Raw genomic sequence first — 22,038 nt, forward strand, 5'->3', positions numbered from 1 at the left:
ATGCTTCAAATTCAAAACCGTGTCCACATTAAATTTTTTTCCAAAGTCTCCGCACAGTAAACGGTTCATAACAGTTTTTTTCTGATTCATCACACAACCGAATATTTTTTTATTCAAAGAAACTGCGCACAATTTCATCTTGCCTTCGCTTTTCTACCATTTCACGAAAATATCTTTCCTCACGCTGAAATGATCAGTTACAACCTTTCGCTCAAAAGTTTCACACTGATGTGAGAAGGCAAACAAAAGAAAACAATTACCTTTCAACTCATTCTCCAGTGCGACCATCAAATCTCTCTGTGGTGAATATATATGAATATACGTACAAACTCGCACTGTTATGCTCTGTGGTGGTGAGTTCATTATTCTCTCTGGTGGCGCTGGCAAAAATTCGCCTTGGAGATATACAGAGAATCTTTACAGAAAAGGAAAACACTCGCACCGCAGTGAATTTCCATAGATAATAGGCAAGCCTATTCAAGTGATGAATTTTGTACAAGAAACATGATATTTATCTTGGCGTTGCTGCACAGCGGATGTTAGCTTTGGGACCTTTCAAATATTACGTAACGCAATTTTCGAGCAATTTCAACCCCCCCTCCCCCCTACGTAACACATTCGTCTCAAAATTACTAAACAAAATCCACAAAGCGTAACAAACTGCTATACCCCCTCCCCCCCTAAAAGCGTTACGTAATATTTGAATGGTCCCTTGGTGCTTTTGGGAGACCAAATCCATATCGGACCGCCTTTGTTTGCAAGCGATAGGTATATTTCTTGGACAAACTTCGCACATCGCTTCAGTATCACTGTCTTTTTCTTTAATCAAGTTATTTCTGTTTGAAGAGCTCATTTTTTGTTTGTTTTTGAGACATTCTAAGTGAAAATTTAATTGAAATATTTTGTTTCTCTATCCGAAATGATAGATTACTTATAGAACTTGTTTGTTTCTTTTAAATAAACAAATTTGAAAACAATCTGACAAATCCGTCTGCACCTATTTGTTTTCTGCGTGTGATTTAAGATTGTTCAATCTACAGGGAAAGATCGATCTTTAAGATCGATTCAGACGAACGGTTATAGAAACGAACCACCTAAAAAAACCGGACCTTGAAGATCGATCTTTAAAAAAACGAACACACACACATATGATCTCAGTGAAACTTCATGTTTCTTTGAAGAGATCTTCTTTCCTTAACTCTAAGCGTACATCTGTCGAAGTTATTATGGCTAGCATTTTACAAATGCTATAGCTACCAGACCACAAAAAGTGTACTATGTATGCCATGATCGGGAATTGATCTCATGAACCTTTGCGTAGATGACTTGAACTATAACTACCACGCCAAAGCCGCTGGCTGATCTTTGATTGATCGATTGTAACATATAAGATTATACTTGGTTTATTTTGTTTTCAATAAACCAATTCGGATAAATAACATGCCATCAAACAAAATAATGTTCATCGAATCATGAAACTACTTTGCTCCGTGTAGATATATAAATAATGTGAACCGACCTGAACAAAATCAAAACCGTACTGTTGTCATCCGCAAGAAAACTGCGCTATGAGAAAATAAAATCAAGAAAAAACCAACACCTGCTTAACTCTGTGCGTTTCCGTTGAGTTGTCGTTGTCATCCGTCAAAAAAAAAAATCTGGCTGAAGCAGTGTGCTTCGTCGTTCGCGCATTCGCCAACCAAAGCCCGTGGATAGTTCCTGCCTAGTCGTTTGAGAAATAACGGCTGTGAAAATTAAAGAGGCAACTGACTGCCACCTGGAGGATTCGGCGACGGGTGAGTTTAAGCGCAATTAAATGTGCGAGCACTTGATTTATTCCACCATTATATCCCACAGCCGACGACGAAGCTACGGAACGAAGACAACGTTGCTGCCAAACACTCCCGGAAAGTACAAAGACGCCGTTAAAAAACCTTCCAAAAAGGGAAAAGATTTCACCAAAAGAGCATCCCACGAACGAAGCGTAGAATTTAATTGAGAAACGGCTGTGTACTCAGTCGTGCTGCTGTTCCGTGTCAAAAATAGCCTGCACTTCCCAAGCCGTTGGAAAGACGACCACGAAGTAATTTGGACACTTTGGGAATCCGCAGAGGTTAGTCGAAAGTCTCAAATTGATACTAGAGAAAACGTCATTATTATAGCTCCACTCCCACATCCGATAGTTGGAAACGAAGTCGCAGAATAAAGCCGACTAGAAAGCTCCCGGAGAAGGAAACCGAACAAGAAACCCGGCTTCTGTACCCGCAAATTAATGGAAAAAAAAGTCCCCGAGAGCCCCTTCATTGAAGGGTAAGAAAGCAAGGAATATGTTGTGCTCAATCGTTGACGTTATCTTTGCCGTAGGGCTATTTCTTTTATCCCTTCTTTTTCTCCCAGTGGTTGGTCATCTTCGTCCGAGCGGAAAGAAGTCTGTCAGCGGAGGAACGATGCTGAGGATCATCGGAGGAATATCCGGAAAGAACCGGGTCCTTCTGGCACCTAAGCTGCCAGCCCGTCATTGGCCGAGGAAAATCGATCCGGAAGTGTACTGTGTGAAAGGATCTCTTGGGGCCGCTTCGAAATCCTTCCGGAGAAACGGGGAGGCATCTGGTGTCCGATCGGTGCTGAGTCCGCTACTCAGGTGGGCGTCCAGATACCACCGTCGTGTGTGAGCCATTCTGGAAGCGCATTGATTTTTTTTTTCTTTTATCTGGGATTTTAAACTTGTTTGCTTATTCATCCCGTGAAGCGCATTGATGTTGGTGGCTGCGACTTTTGGATTCATGATGACTGCTTACATTGCCGTCACACGAAAGCAGCACGAGGCGAATTTTGCGATACGGTGGCGATTCAGGAAAGTACTTTCCTTGCACGACCGCTCACTGTAGGAGCATTATCATTGTTTGTTCCTGTTCCAAATAATCTCTCGGACTAAATTGGTTTTGTTGAGCCCAACAAATCATCGGTAACGAACCAGTGAGGAGCATGTAAGTCAATTCTAAAATTCGCACAGTGTGCCGCAAATATGTATGAGCTGAGAGCATAAATCAAAGGATGGCGTAGCCTCCGACAAATTCATTCGATGAAAAGTATGTATCACCTGGGCTGCTTGTTAGTCTGACAGCAATAAGATAAACTTCAAACTTCTTGTGCAAGCCAAATTTTCTTCTTACACGATCTTTTCCTTTTCCAACAAGGAAGATCTACGTTGTGTTAAAAAAAACGGAAAAAAGAACACGAAGTTTCAAAGGTGTATTGTAACCGGTTGGTTACAAATCGTTTGATATTTGTTTTGATTTTGTAGTTTTGTACATATAGCTCTAGAAAATTCATGTTCCTTGTCCAGTCTCACAACAAGATAGCACCACAGTAGGCTACATTTTACTGATGGCTGCTGTCAATTCACAGAGGAGGAAAAGGAGGAAAGAAAAAGAGAAAATGGAAGGTGAAAATTAAGCTTGCTTCCGTAAAAATCGCTCTCTTCTGTACCAGGCGTCCGTGAGTGTAGTCAAGTTTCTGTATAGTGTTTGTGAACGTCCACGGAATTCACCCGAATACCGGTTTGACCTCTTCACGGTTCGGCCCGCAGATCCCTGGTGGTCTCGCGCCTCAACGTAAAGGACCAGCAATAACGTTCTCGGGGTCTGAGGACCCCTAAACACCAAGGAGAACTTCCCTTCTCGGCCTGTCCGGATACGGGGCACTCTCGTGAGCAGACCGATTAAACGCCAATGAAGGAAGACGCCTACAACAACTGAGTCCAACAACGCCCGCGCCGACAGTTTCGGCACCCCGTTGATACGCCAATAAATCGACGGCCCTCCTGCTTCCGGAACTGGATTTCCGGAGCCACGACGTCGCAACGCAACAGCACCTGCAGCAAACCCACGGTTAGTAAGTCTTTTTACACGTCACATTACAGACAGAACATTGTTTTATACACATAGATAACACGCCACATAAAAACATCAATAAAATCACACTTATTTTGAGTATCGATATCAACCAGATGCCAAATACATAGTACTGTTTGACATTGAATTCGTAGTCAAAATTTTATCTAAATATCCACAGCTCCCAGTGCATCTATTCGGGTCGAATGTCGTATTAATTCGAACTCATTCGAACTGAAAAAAAAACTTTGTATGAAAAAGATAAGGTATTAGAAAAAAAACACTATGCAAGGGCTTGATTAACGATAACTTATTAACTTAATGGAATCACATTTTTCCCCTTTTTTAAAGTGTGCATTTCGGCATATTTCCCGAAAAGTAGAGTTTACATAGTTTTTTTTTGATGGAAAAAGAGTACATATACTTTTAAAAGAGTGCATATGGTATCCCTAGTTTTAAAGCATATTGGCTTAGAATGGTTCACTTAGAAGAAAAGCCTTTCTTTCTGAATCGCCCACAGGTATTATAATCATCAAGAAGCAACGTCTGCATTGTTCCATTATTTTAGAATGTACAGTAAATCTGCTGATGATAAGGTTGGTTCAGAAAAGGGCCTCACAAGATTTACGACAACTTGAAGGAGGATTCTTCGCACTATCTTGTTTGACCTAGTTGTTTAAACGTGAAAACACGGTTTTGGTGTGGAGAAGGCTCGTCTTGTAACACCCTAGAACGGCCACGAAGCGCCCCATCTGTCATGGGGGACGACGCTTCTTGCTATCCTTGGTTTTGTTTAATGAAATGGATTTGGGCTGCATGTAGACGATGTTGAACAGGAAAACGTATGAAGACAAGCTTTGGCGCAACATTTATCTTTCAGAATTGCTCAATTAATTATTTCAATCTTGATATACAGCATTTTCCACATAGGTAGGTGAGAGATTTATCTTTTACTTTGCTCAGTAGTAATGAAATGTGAGGAACAAAAGAACAGATTATTGGACTAGCATGTTATACGTTCGTTATATTACGAATCCACTTTCTCACGACCGATATGTCAGTATATACACCGTACTTGTTTCGTTCGGCACATCCACTGGCCCAAGAGATGATTCCAACCTGAACTGAGCGACACAGAAGAGGTCCCCCAGAATCGCCCTACAAGAAAACATATGTAGGTACATTTCACGAAAACCGATGAAGTATGTAGACAATCAGAAAATTCTTCACCTGACAAGCATCACGTCCTCCTTCTGCATATCCGGCACACAACATCCGTTTGGTCAAATCGTCGATAATATAAGCCTCCCGGCAGGTACTTTGCTTAACTAAGGGAACATCCAGCTTCAACAATCGCTTGCTGTCACTCCCGTAGGACGTTTTGCCCCACCCGGTGACGGTACACATTTCGCCTGGCGGAAATCGTTTCGAGCCGGATTTCAACGTCACCGTTATGGCTTCCGGATAGGGCTCAACAAGACGAACTAATCCACAATCGTAATCCTTGGTGGAATAGTCAAACCGTGGATGTTTGACCAGTTCGGCCACCGAAAGAAGCATTCCTCCTCTGTCGTGGTTGATTGATCCGGCTCTGATCAGCATTGTTGTTGCATCATCATCCCTACAAAAAAGCTGATTCTTATTAGAAAATTTTTCTTTTTGAATTTTAATTTTTTGTCGTATGAAACTTGATTTTCTGGTCGTATGAAACTTGATTTTCTGATGTACATGGAAACAAAAAAAAAATGTTATCGGTATAAAATCAGTTCAAAACTGACTTCCAAAATAGTTCAAGATTCCATGCCAAATTTGGACCAGATCGGACCACGGAAAGGGGTCGCTCAACGAGCCTGAAGTTTGTATGGGATTTTGAGACATTTTGTTCGGGAGGAACATGAAAAACCAGTTTTTTTATCAATAACTCTGGTCCGAACTCTTTTGAAAACGGGTTTTCTTAAAACCTAAATTATGACCAATATTTCATCCGAAAACTGCATTTCGATTGAAGTGACCATGAAAAAGTTATTTGACATAAAAATGGGCTGACTTTTTAAAAATGATATTCACCACTTTAATGGGGCTTCAAAATTTTCGACCCCCCCGACCGGAACACTCAATTTGAAATGCATGCCATTTCGTCGAATTAAGACCGAATTCAATCATTTACATTTTAAAGGATTGCGAAATCTTTAGATTTCTTCTAATATTTGGTAGCGAATCATATTGAAATGGTGGTTAAGAGTAGTAAATACAGGTGAAACTGTTGGGGAGACTGAATTCAATTTTCTGTATTCTTTATATCTTACAGGGAAAACTAACCATCTAAAACTTCCTTTTTTCTGAAAAATCACAGAGGCATAGTTCTATGATTATAAACGAATAAGATTTTTTTTACATTTTTTTTAAAAATTGCATAACCATAGGGGCTAAGGAACTTTTCTTTCAGGACCTTTTCGGTTGTAGCTTCGGTTGTAGTCATATAATTTTTATTAAAATTGTTCCACGAAGAACTGAAATTTCAACTCATTAACTTTTATCGATTTTTATCATAGAAATGAAAAAAAAAACAAGTTAGATACCTATTTAGGTAGCCGAAACTGAACATAAACCTCGTCTAAAGGCGGGGATGGAAGACAACGAGAACAATTCGAAAAATATGTAAATATTAAACATTCATATGCGTTGTTTGTAGTTCAAATTTAACAAAAATTATATAAAATTTATTTATTAAAAAATTTGAAGAGTGTAAAAACTGCAACCGAAAAATAACTGAAAGTGAAGTTCCCTAGCTCCTGTGGCTATGCAATGTCTAAAAAATTCTCTCAGCGAAAAAAAAATCGTTGGACAAAAGTTGTTTTAAATCATAATACTAAGAGTCTATAATTAAAAAAAAAAGTTTTGTTGGCTAATTTTCATTTTAGTTGTTAAATTTTCTTTGGAAGAAATGAAGAAAATAGGGATAAGTAATCCAAATCTCCATCACAGTTTCGCCTAGATTACTCTCCAAATCACCATTTCAATATGATTTGCTACCAAATATTTGAAGAAATCTACTGAAGAACTTCATCAAATGATTGCACTTCTCATCTTCGAGCTGGTTGAACTTACTTGAAACAATGAGCTGCTGTCAGCACCCACGTGTTGCTGATAAATGTTCCACCACAATGATGTTCCGTGAGTTTGTTTTTAATCCGCTGGATCGAAACCACAAAGGGAAACTCCCTCTCTGATGTCCTGTATCCTTTCACTATTCGAAATGAGCTTTCCCTTTCAGGCGTTTGTATCGTATCGATCTAAAACAAGAGTTCAGTTTGAAATTGAAAGTTTTCCATGGTATAATATCTAAAACTGATACCAACTGTATTTTCGTGGCACTGTAAGATATCAAATTCGAAAACGATAATTAGAATGTGGAAAAACGGTATTCTCCAAAGCATTTTTACAACTATAATAGAAGACTTGAATCCGTTAACATTAAAGCCATGAGAGACAAATAAGTAGATAACATGTGATTCTAATTCTTGTTGTGCTACTCGGATGAAGGCCTCGTAAATTCCCGCATAATTAAAAACAGTTGGGGATATAGTACTAACTATTAACTTAATATATTGGTAGCAGTACCAGTATGAAATATCTTCCAAGTATCATTTCATTATACATGTTCAAAATTTTATTACCTCAATAAATTATGACAGGATCGTATCAGTGACAGTGACAATATGATATATGATTTAGTAAGTATAGTATAATAAGAGAATAAAAATTTGCAACCTTTGAATATTGTCTCTGGACCTTATCCAGGACTCTAACAGTGTACGACAAAGTTTCCTTATATTTTCTTAGCATTAGACATTAAATTAAAAAAAAAACAACATTGACAACATTGTATGAGTTAGACAAGTCGTTATCATTTCACCTCTTGCGGATAATAACTAATATTGTTATTTTAAGATGTAGTTGTGAGCTTATGCATTTTTTCGCTCTTGGGTTCAGCATCTGCTAATTTTCACTTCACTTCGTTAAAATTTGTGTCGGCAACCCCACGCCAGGTTCGGAACTGAAAACTGTGTTCAAAATGGCTCCGAAAAAAAAGAATCACGCTGAGAAAAACACACAGAACGCGAAAAGTAAGTAAAACTATATTATATTATCGATAAAAACTAGTGAGATTAAATAAAACTAATGAAATTACAGAAACAAAGATCTCTGCTGAGCGGAGAGCGGAAAAAAAATCTACTGAAAGGCTGAACAATGCAGATCTGCACAAATAGGTAAGATTGTATAATCCATGTATAATATCAGAAATAAAAAATAAATATCTCAACATTTAAATTTTTTAATTTTATTTTATTTTTTGTGGGAAAGAATTGGAACTATATTGGTTATGGTACAGGGAAGCTCTTTTTAAAAATATTTTACAATATGCGGAACGTATGATTGAGCGTTATTTTTACTACAAACTACTATAAGCAAACTATATCCATTGAAGTTGATGAAATCTATGATTTTGTATTCCAACGTAGCTAGAACATTCAGGTAGATTGTTTTGCTCGCCAAAAGTGGATGATATTTTAACCGTATCCAATAATGTAGCATGAAATATTTGTTCGAAAAAATCGCTCTTTTTGAATGGTAAACATGCTTAACAGCCCTTTCCCCATATGGTACTTTAACAGATAATCATAATACAGATTGTTAATATGGTCTGTGTTATTGTACATATACTGTTCACTTTACAATAAACGATAACGTTTAGAGACAATATAGAATATTCTCTATATATTGTAATTGATTATGCGGGTTATTTCCACATTATGAATTGTGTCGAATGATTCGTTTTGATGGGTTCGTCGTTTCTGACTACGCGAGTGTCAATTTGTAGACGCCGATGAAACGGAAATCGAACGAGAAATTATTTATTGGATGATGGTAGAAAAATTAGTTGTCATAACGATTACTTTAGACACATTTCTTGCATTCACGTAATAGATCATGGAACAAAAATTTTCATTACATCTGCATTAACTAGAGTGTGTTTTCGATTTAAATTGGGTTAAAGCACTAGAAGCATTGCTTGAGCTCTTACATTTTTTTATATTTACTAATAATGCTGTTAAGACATTTAACTCATAAAGTTTCTTGTGCCGAGTATTCATTTCACTTTTGAAGAGTCAGTAAAATTGGGGGGGGGGGGGGGGGGGGGTTAACGCGGTTTTGTTAGCTACTGGTATTGGGGCTTGTTCTGCGAGTCACGTGATGTGACTTACGAAATCTCATTTCGTTTAGCTGGCTTAAATAGGATCTCTAGACCAAAAATTTCGTTCAGATGCAAGGAATTTTTAAAGGAGGTAGTGCCAAGGCAGCCCTGCTTTAGTATTGGTACAGGCTGAGACGTCACAATCACGAAAAATCTGTTAATTTACTAGAAAATTTATCTCTTTCGTCGTTAATTCGTAGAATCTGTTGGAAATTTTCCACTTTGAAAACATGTTATTGTGGAAGGATTCTTGCTCTTCAAGATCGTTAGAAAAAAGTTGCATTTTCGAATAACTTTTCTATAAAATAGACCATCAAAGTTCGAAAAAATAGTGGAATTTCCCCACTGAAATTTGCAAAACTTTAAAATTATTGTAAAGTCTTCCTTGAAAATGTTTAAGTTAGTGCAGTTTAGGTTCCTCATTACAGTGAAGTGATCAAAACACAAATTTTTATACAAAACAACAAATCTTTTATTGGCATTTTCGTAAAATGATTTAACAATCATTTATTGACGTTAATTGTTCTACACAAGAATTGCATATGGTAAACCGGTTAAATTAAATTCATAACAATCAGTTGAACACTCAATATCACCACCTAGACCTTGAAAAAGCTGATTTTTGCTTCATTTTTGCACGTTCTAGCTTCAAGGCGACATTGCATTCATAATTAAAATAAGAAAAAAATATAATGCAATCTTCAAAGGACCAAAAATCTATAGAGGCCCTACAACAGAATCAAAATGAAATTGGAATTCATTTTCGTTCTAAAACTTGTTTTTCTTTGAAATTCCTACCATTATCATATAAATTTTTAATACAATCGTTTTTGTGACGTCACAAAAAAAATCCAATATGGCTCTCGGCACTACCTTATTTAAATATTCCTTGGTTCAGATGAGCTGCTATTGGTCATCATAGCTCACCGATACTCAAAGTTGTTTCCTTCGGCATTTTCTGGAATCAGAACGAAGAAGTTAAATTTATCGAGACGCATAATAAGCCAATTGTCCTCCTGACTTAAGGGTGTGTCACATCAAATTGCATCACGGAAAAACGCTGTAGAAATTTAATTTTTAGAAATTAGGTATATCTTCAGCTTTCGCTTATAATCAGATAAGAGTGGTATAGATCAAGTTGGCCATGCTTCACTGTCAATTTTTCGTAAATTTGGAAAAATGTCGTCGAAGCGTCGTGAATTAATCCTGCGCACTAATTTCGAGAATCCGGAGTTGTCACATCGGGACATCGGTAAGATGCTTGGAATCGTCCAATCATCGACCGGAAGGTGAAGAACGGCAAAAATGGATGCTCCGTCAGTGAAAAAGATCACGAGCGCGTAGTTAAGCAGTTTAGACGTGATCCGAGAAGTTCGGTCCAGGATGTCGCCAAAAACCTGTATTTGTAAAGTACATTCGTCCAGCGGACCAAGCAGCAGGAGGGCCTGCGTACTTACAAGGTTCAGAAGTATCCTAAACGCGACGAAAGGCAAAACATTGTGGGAAGACGCGAGCCCGGAAGCTGTACACCAAAATGCTGACGAAGCCGCATTGCCTGGTAATGGACGACAAGACCTACGTCAAAGCAGACTTTCGTCAGCTGCCGGGCTTGTTGTTTTTCACCGCAGAGGACTTATTCAGCGTTCCGAAGGAGGTTCGCGAGCAGAAACTATCCAAGTTTGCCAAAAAGTACATGGTGTGGCAAGCGATCTGCTCTTGCGGAAAGCTGAGCGCCCCCTCCGTGACGACCGGCACGGTAAACGGGCAGGTTTACCTTAAGGAGTGCCTACAGAAGCGCTTACTACCACTATTGAAGCAGTACGAGGGCTCGACTATCTTCTGACCGGATCTCGCTTCGTGCCACTATTCAAAGGACGTGTTGGAGTTGTAGTTGAACCCGCCCAATGCGCCGGAGCTTCGCCCAATAGAGAAATATTGGACGATTATGAAGCAGGCCCTCCGGTAGAACCCAAAAGTTGTCAAATTTGAGGCGGACTTCAAGAGAAAATTGATTTTCGTTAAAAAAAACTACAACTTGACGTTGTACAGAACCTTATGGACGGGTAAAGAGCATACGGGCTTGGGCTCGAAGTATGAATAAAAAGAAAATGCCAAAAGTTTCACTGACTTGGAATTACACTCTCCAAGATTCCACTGTTGAACGAGTTTCCGTTGTGGAGGATCTAGGTGTACTCTTGGATTTCAAAATAACATTTGAAAATCAACTGAATTACGTCGTAGCCGAAGCGAACAGGACTTTGGGATTTATTTTGTGAACCACCAGGGAATTTACAAATCCACAGTGTCTACGAACTCTATATTGTGCATTAGTTCGCTCGCATCTGGAATCTGCAGCAGTCGTCTGGTGCCCTAGCCATGACACCATCGATGGATCTGGATGGATCTGGATACCCTCGCTAACCGACGTGAATACCTGAGCCTATTCGTTCCATGTGTGCAGTGAATTTTATTTTAATTTAACGAGTGATATGTTTGTGAACCGCTTACGAGCTACAATACTAACTTCATTTTTGTTTTGTATTCTGTTTTGATGTTAGATCTTAGTATTGCTTTTATTTTGTAAAATCATTAGTGTTCGTTTTTACATAAAGGGTGATACGGTCAAAATTTGGTCAAGGGAAAATGCGTGTAAATCGTTTTTTTTTTATAATTCTTTATTTGAAACGGCTCATACGTTTAAGTTTTAAGGAGCCACACTCGTTTTTTGTTTTTCACAATCATTTTCTTAGTCTAGCACTTTTTTTTTTAAAGAAAAAAGAAGATAGAAAGGGAAATATGAAAATAAAATAGGGTTATAGACGGAGATCGATAGCTTTTAGATAGAGGTAGATTTCGAACATGTAGTCCAAATCTAGCACAGCTAGCACGTCTCTCACTGGAACGTAAGGTGGTTTTCCTCGGGCCCGAAGGGAATCTATGAAAGTCGTTCTGGCGACAAGATGGACCTCACACGACCAAACAATATGCTCGATGTCGTGGTAACCTTGGCCGCAACTGCACAAATTGCTGCCAGCAATATCCAAACGAAAGAGTACCGCGTCTAAGAGATAATGATTGGACATGAGACGGGAAAATATACGAATAAAATCCCGACTCAGGTCCAACCTATTAAACCAGGGTTTGAGGCTTACCTTTGGGATAATCGAGTGAAGCCACCGACCCAACTCATCCTCGTCCCATTTGCGCTGCCAGTTGACAAGAGAGTTTCTTCGAACCAAAAAGTAAAATTCGTTGAAGACGATTTCACGCTGAAACGTGTCGCCTTCCATCGCCCCCACTTTTGCTAGCGAGTCTGCTCTCTCATTGCCCACTATCGAACAACGTGTAAATCGTTGAAATCGTTTATTTAAAAAATCAAATTAAATTTCTTTTTCAAGTTTAATAAGTATAAAATTCAGGAAAAATATTCAGTTAGGCTTCCGCTTTTCCAAATCCGAATTGCCGGGCCTTACGCTTAACCCCTGCCATCAGATTTTGTACAGCCACCTTGTCCACCTTCTTCGCCGCAGAAAGCCAGTTTGCCTTGAACTGCTGCTCGTCCTTAGCATTTTTTTTTGGTCTTCTTTAGGTTCCGCTTGACAATAGCCCAGTATTTCTCAATTGGGCGGAGCTCTGGCGTGTTGGGAGGGCTCTTGTCCTTGGGAACCACCTGCACGTTGTTGGCAGCGTACCACTCCATGGCCCTTTTACCGTAATGGCAAGATGCTAACTCCGGCCAAAACAGTACGGAACAGCCGTGTTTCTTCAGGAAAGGCAGCAGACGTTTATTCAAACACTCTTTCCCGTAAATTTCTTGGTTGACAGTCCCGGAAGCTATGAAAATGCTGCTTTTCAAACCATAGGATGGCTTGCCAAACCAGATATTTCTTCGCAAACTTTGACAGTTTCATGTGCTTGAAATTATCTGCTACCTTTCCCCTACCTTTTGCCGTATAAAACTCCTGTCCCGGAAGCTGCTTGTAGTCGGCTTTGACGTAGGTTTCGTCGTCCATTACCACGCAGTCAAACTTCGTCAGCATCGTCGTGTATAGCCTCCGAGATCGCGCTTTGTCCGTCGTATTTTGTTTATCATCGCGATTCGGGGTCACTACCTTCTTGTAAGTCGATAGTCCGGCTCGTTTTTTTGCTCGATGCACGGTTGTAGACGGTACTCTCAGCTTATTTGCGGCATCTCGGAGAGAGAGGTTAGGGTTTCGCTTGAAATTACCGGCAACTCTCTTTGACGTCTCAGCGGCTTTCGGTTTTCGATTTCCCCCCGATACAGACTTCCTGGCTGTCGACAAACGTTCTCCAAACACTTTAATTACATTTGTAACGGTTGATTTGGCAACTTTTAACGATTTTGCCAGCTTTGCGTGCGAGTAGCTCGGATATTCGCGAAACGCGAGCAAAATTTTGATACGCTGCTCTCCTTCCTTGGACGGCATGTTGACAACTGTAGAGTGAATTCCAAAATCAAAATAGGAGCAACATTCTACACACACACACCTTTAAAATGAGGGCTGTTCAGGTTTTTTAAATGCAAAATTGAAAGAAATACGTCAAGTTGATATTAACCAAATTTTGACCGTATCACCCTTTATGACATCGCCAAGAAATTCAATGCCGAACGGTGCACCGTCAGAAGGATCTGCGCGAAAGAATACGATCTTATCGGGCCAGTAAGCAACCAAACCGGATATTGAAGCAGAATGTAGTAGCCAAAGGACGCGCCCGGAAGTTATACAACAAGGTTCTAACGAAGTACGACGAATGCATCCTCAAATTCTTTTTTGTCGATGAGTTTGCAAGAAAGTGTTTGATCTGGCGAGGTATTTGCAGCTGCGGACGAAAAACCCCGGTTTTGGTGACAAACAAGACCATGGACTCCAAGATGTACAAATACAAGACTTTTATTTACATTTCCTCCCTTTTCCCCTTAATTAAATAAATCTGTTTTCGTATTTTGATCATAGGTTCTTGTTTCTCTAATTTGTTACCATCCGATTCGGTAAACGGTAAATATTGAGGAAACTCCCTGAATAACGTCTCAGGGTCGGCTTGGGCTCGAACGATAGGGCTAGCCAAGAAAACATTTTGTTCACTATTAGAGAATTCGTTTTTATTTGGTAGTGCACCGGTGCACTACCGGTAGTGCACTTTTTCATGCCTCGTTTTCACGATAAGTGGTCCACTGGTAGTGCACCATAAAGTGGACGGTGGAACACTGAAAATATTCGGTGTTGCTGGTGCTCTCACCAATACTATCATGAATTTTGACAGGACGTGCTTCCCGATGTAAACAAATATCAGCTGGTCTTGTTTATCTCTATACCGCAAAATTGCGTTCTAGCTATTTCCACATTGTTTTTTTCCTTAATTTACGGAAATTTGTTCCGGATTCTTTACCAGTGCCGTTTCCAGCAGAGGCGGAGAATTTTACCCGGAGAACACGTTCCAAAGCAAACAATCGAATCTCGGCCCTCAAGCAACTGGAGATAGCCGGAAAGCTATCAAGAGTCACCCGTTTTCATCTCCAAGCAAAAATGGAGGATGCGGATCGGACGCTCCCTAGAAAAAATATGCCCAGAAGGCTTGCTGCAATCCGTTCCAGGAGATGCCGAAGAAGAGCAGCAAATCCGAGTGCAAAAAGTGCAACCCAAAGATCAGGCGGAATCGCCCAAACCGAAGAGTTCTCTTGTTCGGGCGGGTCTCATAAGTTGGTTTAGCGCAGCAAGAAGCGTTAAGCTGCTTCGAAGCTTCTCTTCTACAAGCCAGCTACGAGCGTTGAAGCCCTCGAGTGCGTGAAAATCGTGAAAGAACTATGCTTTAGGGTAGGCTTGCCAGATACTTTCAGAAAAAAGCGGGACATTTCACGAAAAAAAGCGGGACACAGCGGAAAAAAGCGGGACATTTAGGAAAATTTTAAAATGAGCCTAATTGTGTAGCAAAACTTATACGTTAACAATCAGCCAAAGTTGTTCATAAAAAGTACATTGCTCTTGGATTTTATCGACTTTTTTCGGCGAGTTTTAATATAAAAAACCAATTTTTACCAGTCTGGACAACTGTTAAAAATTGGTTTTTTATATTAAAACTCGCCGAAAAAAGTCGATAAAATCCAAGAGCAAACATTCGCGGCGATAAATCCAAGTTCAATCAAAAAGTACATTGAGATTTTTTTTTTAACGCGGATGGATTTTGCTCAATTTTTCTTACATTACAGCTATTTACAGTGATTTTTGCACCTTGTTGTTCTCCACGATTCACGCAAATTAACACGTTATTTGAGAGAAAATATTTCAAGTCGTACATGTGAACGGCGGATTTGATACCGTGTTAATCACCATTGTGTAATTTTTATAGAATTAGTTTGTTTGGTAATATGTTTAAAAGTTTGAAAACATGAAGAAAACTTCCATCCATCAAAGTATATAAGAACAATTGAGTCAAAAAAGGTGGTGTATAATATTTGAAAATTTAACTTAGATTCCGTCGAAAGAGTTTATCTCTAAAATTCTATAATTTATAATTATCTGGAGGCAACTTTAACAAAATATTTTGTCATATATTGGCTTACGTACTGCAAGAACACTTAACTGAATCAGAATCTTACTGCAATGCTAAGAGCTTTAGATTTATTCTGTATTGTCTAATATAAGCTATGAAAAATGCTGCTTATTTGGAGAAAAAAGGAGAAACATTTCTGTTCATCATAGAATTAAAAATGAGACTAAAGTTCGATTTTTTCCTGTGTCAGTAAAAGTTTTCCCAGAAAAAAAGCGGGACATTTTGAGGAAAAAGCGGGACAGCGGGACATTCAACAAAAAAGCGGGACATGTCCCGCTTTTGCGGGACGGATGGCAACCCTACTTTAGGGTGACGATGCTCGGTTGCGCCAAGTCCCGGATTCCAATCCTTAGCCCTTCAAATAAGGTAGTTTGAGACTGCATCCGCATTGAGGGCTCGTTCGTTTGGGTCTGTTATCAAACTTTTCCTCGATTTCCGCGATCAGAGTTCGCCGTTTTGGATTTTTTTTTTGTAATCTGAAACGGAAATACTCGAACGAAGAAGATGAGATTTGCGAGGAATAAACGTCACTCTCAACTTCTCAAGACAAAATATCGGAACCATGCATCGGGGTAACTGCAGTCCAGCAGCAGCAAACATGACCGTCCAGAATCAGCCTGTATTGCACACTCAAAAAATTCCACACTTTTGAGCTATGTTTCCCCACACATAACTCTTTAAAATCGCACGACACATAGAATTTATTTGATTGATATAATATTCATATGTCACATATAAGGTGTATATGTTCAACATATAAAGTTGAAATGTTGTTGCACATAAATTCAATAATTTTCGTCTTTGAAAATTTCGCATATTAAAAATGGCTACCACGTTAAAAATACGTGATGTCGACGAAAGAAAAATTTGGATTTGTCTTAAACCAATCATTATTATGTAAGTAATAATTGTTATAATTCTATTTTATGATTATGACATGATTATTTATGTTTTGTTAACTCCCTTGCAGGAAATATTGCATAGATCAGCAGAAATTTTCGCATCTGGATCTGTATTTTAATGGTGAGTTGGTAAATCTTTTTTCGGTACGTGCACTAAATTTTTTTTGTCATCATATAGACACCCTCTCCCGGAAGACAGGTCGGATAATGGTCAGACACTTTCTCTTTTCGTTTCGATATTGGCTTCATGAATTGATAGGGCCTGACGTTAGCGCAGGTTAGCACAGGATCACTGAACGAAAATATCGGACGACGATCAAACAACCATCATCATGAACAAAAGTTAAGTATATTGAGATTTAATAAATTACAATTTAAAGTGAACAAAAGTTTTAAAAAATATATATGAATCTCCTCTATACATTCCTAAACCACAGTCGAATTTAAAACGCCTGCATGTCCCTCAAATAATATCATTGCCTACTTTTGGGCGTTTACCAAGCGGGTAGTACACTTATGACAGCTATGTGTGGAATTTTGTAATTTTTATGTGTGACATATGATAATGAAATGCCGACATATACTTTTCAAATGGGAGTCAAATTGCAAAAATCTATATAGGTTGACACATACCGCTAATGTGTAGATTTTTTGCAGTGCAGTTATTATCATCAGGGCCAGAGGAGAACCTACCAAGCAAGCCTCTCTAATAAAATAAATATGAAATTTTCACAATTTAACATAATACATAAGTTGATCAATTATCAACTAAAGACAATTTGATTTCAATTTTCGAAATTAAACGAAAACAAATACCAGCAGTAATGGATTTGTGACAGCTTGATATTTTCTGTTGACGTTGACACTGCCGATTTCACGCACACCAACAAAGGTGCTCGTTTTCAGCGTGGATGGTGCAACACTTTCGGGTGGTGAAAACGAATACGATATATGAAACCTCCTAGAATTCAGGATAGGAGGGGTTTTAATTGACGGCGATACTGGATGTTGCTACGGGGAGTGGGTTGAAGTTTACCTGGAAATCCTTGGGAATCTATGGCACTTCCGGATTTCACACACTTCACCACTGGGCACAGATTTTGTTTCACGGCGCGCTATATTGTGCTGTCGCCTTACATCTTTGCTTCGCCTCACCTTTTTTCCACACTTTTTCGCCCCGCCTTCTCGCTCTGGTGAAACGCTGCCATCTAATGGTGGGGATGTCGTATTCTGACCTCGAGGTTGACGCGTAGGAGTTTTGGGTTGGGTAAACGTAGAGCGATTTTTCGCTACGCAACGCACTTTCTCGGCACATTTAAACTACCGCGGACAAAATTTCAACAATATTGACAGAGAACCTATCCGTTGGTACAAATTGTGGCTTTTTGCAGCCTGAGTTTTTTCAAGAATTGTTCAACAAAGAAAGTTTGATAACGCGAGTATTATTTTCACTCTTGTGTTTAAATACCAGTTCTGTTGGAACATGTTCTATTTATTAACAAAACGGGAATAAAGTTCCTATCCTATTCCTATCAATTGATATCATTCTTTTTGATAAGTTTTGATTTTGTGAAAGAAAATACCAAGAGAACATTGATTACGATTTCCATACAAACATACGTCCAAAAAAGAATGAAATCGTCTGTTGGGCGATGATGAACATCATTTTCAAACCGGCACCGTTTTTGATCGCGTTAATTGATTTTGACGAAACTTGGCCCGGTACAAGATCAAACATTTTTACATCTTTGGACCAAATGTCTAGATTTTTTAAATAAAAATTGACAAAGATACTGATGTAGCTCAGTTGGCAAGTCAGTTGCTTTCTGAGCCGATGTCCGTGAGTTCGAGCCCAAGAGTAAACATCGATAACAGTTGTACCGGATAAGTTTTTCAATGAATGTCCGCCAACTGCATCGTTGATATACATAAGTCGCGAATGACATAATGATGTTAATACGTTTGACGGTACTTGTAAAGAGCGTTCGCGACTGAGTAATTTTATCAAACTTGCCTTAATTTTTCGGCACCTCGTTTTTCTTTCCAAGCCGTATTGTCGTCCTATACCCAGTGACCATACTGACTGTACACTCGATTTCGTTTGTTGGATAATTTTACTAACAGTACGCAATATCGATTCCAGAGTGCGCATCGATCGATTTGAAGAAAAGCTATCCCAGTTAGAAAGTGCCACCCAACTTTCGAAAAAAATAGGCAATTCAGACGATAAAATCGGGCTTTAAATGTACATTTTTCCTACAGGGCATTTGTATCGGAAAAATGGTACGTTCGCCACCTACTGTCGGTATTGCGAACCAGCTAAATTTGACGAAAAAAATAGCCAGAAAATGATCAAATTTTTGTTCTAAGTGTCCTGTCAGTATGATTAGTGCTATATCTATCTTGCATTAGAATAATTGAGCATGATCATGATCACACAAATATACATATGTACTGTACAGATTTCAATTGAATAGGATTCATTATCGCCATTTAGCTTGAAATTACATGTTTGTCAGTTACCTAACGTGTGTCTCCTATTCGTGAGCAGAATATTAACAAAATCTAAATTGTCGCGATGGTCGTTCGGGATACAATTTTGGGGATTTGGTTCTTTGGTGTACTGTTTAATTGTTATGGTAAGTTCGAGTATTTGAATGAATAAATTATGTTTGTTGCTAACGACTTCAATGCCTTGTCCCTGATTATGAAAAGTCCAGGTAGCTCTGAATTGGAGAGTCCTAGAAAACAGGCAACATTTCGAATCGTGAATGGCACAGCGGCCTCAATCAACGAGTACCCATACTTTGTCTCGGTGCAACGCATGGAAAATTCTATGCTGGAACACCTCTGTGGTGGAAGTTTCATAACCCACGGATGGATACTGACTACGGCTTCGTGCTTGTAGTAAGTATGATATTTAACCTATATGAATGAATATATCTGAACGTTTCTTCGAGGAGCCTAGCTAACAATTCAACACATTCGAAGATAGTAAAACATAGTTTTCTATTATCATACAGTGATCAACAGGCTAAATCAATCATGATTCGGACGGGTAGCTCTTACCATACGCGAGGTGGGGTGGTACTTCCGGTTGAGCGATTCGTGCTGCATCCCCACTTTGAGTACTACTACAGGGACTACGACTGCGCCCTGATTCAGTTGAAGCAACCATTCGAGGCAGCCATTCCGGTTCCACTGAAGAGTGGTCGGAAGAGATTTCGTGTCGGTGAAAGTTGCACCACCATGGGCTGGGGAAGAACTGCAACCAGTAAAACAAGCCGCCAGATGATGACCGTTAAAGTCCCGGTTGTTACAATAAAAACCTGTAGCAAAGTTCATCTTATCATGCCGGTTACTAAACAGATGATGTGTGCTGGATTTGCCGCAGGGGGGCCTGATATCTGTGAAGTTAGTAGCAGAATCCTAACCTGAATCATAACATTCAATACCTATCTTTCGATTGCAATTTTTAGGGAGACGGCGGAGGGCCATTGATGTGTCGTGGCGTTCAGGTCGGTATCGCTTCGACGACATCAGGGTGTGGTGAAGCAGATAAATATGGCGTCTACACAGATATTACGCGTGTGAGAATGTGGATTTGGAACATCACGAGGATTTGAATTTTATCGAAAAACTCAGATATCAAATTTTAAACTAGTAACTTTAGCGGAACAAGTCAGGATATAAACGATCGGTAATTTTGATCGAACAACTAAACAAAGTTTTAATAAAATTATCACTACTTACCAAGGGCTGGAAAGAAGAACAACTAGCAATAGAATAACCTTTCAGAATCATTGCTCTAATTCACTTTCAAAAAAACTGTGTCATATTAATTTGGTAATCATTAGATAATAACTACATATTTTACATTATTTTAAATATCAATGTTCTGTTGTGTACAAATTTTGCATATAACACTGCTGTGGCATGATGCTACTTTTGATAGTACTTTTTAGGTTGTATTTTTTACACAATTCAATTTTTTCCTTAATTTTGAAACATATAAAGATTTTCTCTTAGCTATATTTTTATATAGGTATTCTTAAAATCTTCCGCAAATAACTAATATATTTTAATTAACACGAAACATGAACTATGTAAACAATCCGTTCCAGCGTTGCGCCACATCATTTGGAAGGCTTTTTTCAATGATTTCTGGAGTAAAAATTCTATTAGGGGCCGTCCATAAATGATGTCACGCGTTAGGGGGGGGGGGGAGAGGGGGTTTCGATTTTTGTGACAATTTGTGACATGAGGGGAAGGGGGGGTCAGCTTGAACGTGACATCACATATTGTTACAAAAAAAAGGCAAAACATTAAGAAATAATTTTATCCTCAATTCAATAAAACCATACCACATAAACTTTATGAGCATAAGAAAGTTCACAAGAACACATCCACTCACAACACAACACTCAGGAAAGTCCGCTCCACTCAAATTGTGGCAAAACGTGAACAGGAATGCTTGGCTATTCTAACCTGTGGAGATGATTTGGATTGCGAATCGATTGAAGAAGAGGAACTAGGTTTGAATGGTTTCTCAGCGCTGATGCTGCAGGTACTGTATCTATATTCAAAATTCGTGTAAAAAAAATTCTTAAAATATAATTTAGAGCGGTTAATGTAAGCGTAGTCATACTGAATTATATCCTTGTTAGCTTCAAATGAAACCTTTTAGAGGAACGCAACTCATTAAGGTTTTTCTTCTGAGTTTTTACATTGAATAAAATCTACTGCCTCGACTTTCCCGGTCATTGATATGGAAAGTCATCGAACTTATCTTTGTACTAATGATTGAAATGTGTTTTAAGCAATGATTGAAGGCTTGTTAAAAGTTGGTAACCTTTTTTCCATTCTTTGAATAAAACTGATGAATTTAAAATAAAAATACATGTTTAATCAAATTTCTTAAGAGTTCAAAATTTTAACCCGTGGGGGTGGGGAGGGAGGGTGGTTATGAAAACGTTACGTAATACAGAAAGCGGGGTGACGGAAGTTGTGACAATATGTGACAAGGGAAGGAGAGGGGGTCTATTTTTTCCAAATTTTGCGTGACATCATTTATGGACGGCCCCTTAGAGACAATCAGGGGGGAGAATGGGGATACTTGACCCCCTTTTCTTGTTTTCACCATATCTTTTTAAAAAGTTTAACAACTCGCCGTCTTTTGCATTTTCTGACGGCTTGTGTATATGATCCAAGTGTATATGATCCAAAAATTTAAACAATACATGAACCCGTAGATTAAATTGAACCTTTTTCGTGAGGCAAAAAAAAATTGTGATATTTTTGAGTTAAAGGAGACTTGATCCTTAATTCAGGGTGCCCTGACCCTAGGCAAAATCTAGCGAAATCCAAAGATAAAAACTGCGTTGACTTGTTTGTTGCCATATTAGCTCTCATTTCA

General features: G+C 38.9%; 2 protein-coding genes across 2 annotated transcripts; one reads left to right on the forward strand and one right to left on the reverse strand.

Moving 5' to 3' along the window:
* The first annotated feature begins 3,702 nt into the window (after positions 1–3,702).
* Positions 3,703–20,256, forward strand: LOC129749342 (trypsin-7-like). Its single transcript, XM_055744282.1, has 3 exons — positions 3,703–3,890; positions 19,646–20,036; positions 20,102–20,256. The coding sequence occupies exons 2-3, from the start codon at positions 19,668–19,670 to the stop codon at positions 20,246–20,248; spliced, it is 516 nt and encodes a 171-aa protein (XP_055600257.1). The 5' UTR covers positions 3,703–3,890; positions 19,646–19,667; the 3' UTR covers positions 20,249–20,256.
* LOC129742586 (trypsin-7-like) lies at positions 4,905–5,495 on the reverse strand. The gene is made up of 2 exons (XM_055734504.1): positions 5,124–5,495; positions 4,905–5,051 (listed from the first exon to the last, which is right to left on the reverse strand). The coding sequence occupies exons 1-2, from the start codon at positions 5,493–5,495 to the stop codon at positions 4,905–4,907; spliced, it is 519 nt and encodes a 172-aa protein (XP_055590479.1).
* Positions 20,257–22,038: the final 1,782 nt, after the last annotated feature.

This window comes from Uranotaenia lowii, chromosome 2, assembly GCF_029784155.1.
Source record: "Uranotaenia lowii strain MFRU-FL chromosome 2, ASM2978415v1, whole genome shotgun sequence".
Lineage (NCBI taxonomy): Eukaryota > Metazoa > Arthropoda > Insecta > Diptera > Culicidae > Uranotaenia > Uranotaenia lowii.

What these genes read in the sequence shown, in the direction of transcription:
- LOC129749342 (XM_055744282.1), top strand. Translation starts at nt 19,668, where the DNA reads ATGATTCGGACGGGTAGCTCTTACCATACGCGAGGTGGGGTGGTACTT. An exon ending in GGGGGCCTGATATCTGTGAA is followed by an intron (nt 20,037 to 20,101) that starts GTTAGTAGCAGA and finishes TGCAATTTTTAG; the next exon opens with GGAGACGGCGGAGGGCCATT.
- LOC129742586 (XM_055734504.1), bottom strand. Translation starts at nt 5,495, where the DNA reads ATGCTGATCAGAGCCGGATCAATCAACCACGACAGAGGAGGAATGCTT. An exon ending in GAGGACGTGATGCTTGTCAG is followed by an intron (nt 5,052 to 5,123) that starts GTGAAGAATTTT and finishes GTTTTCTTGTAG; the next exon opens with GGCGATTCTGGGGGACCTCT.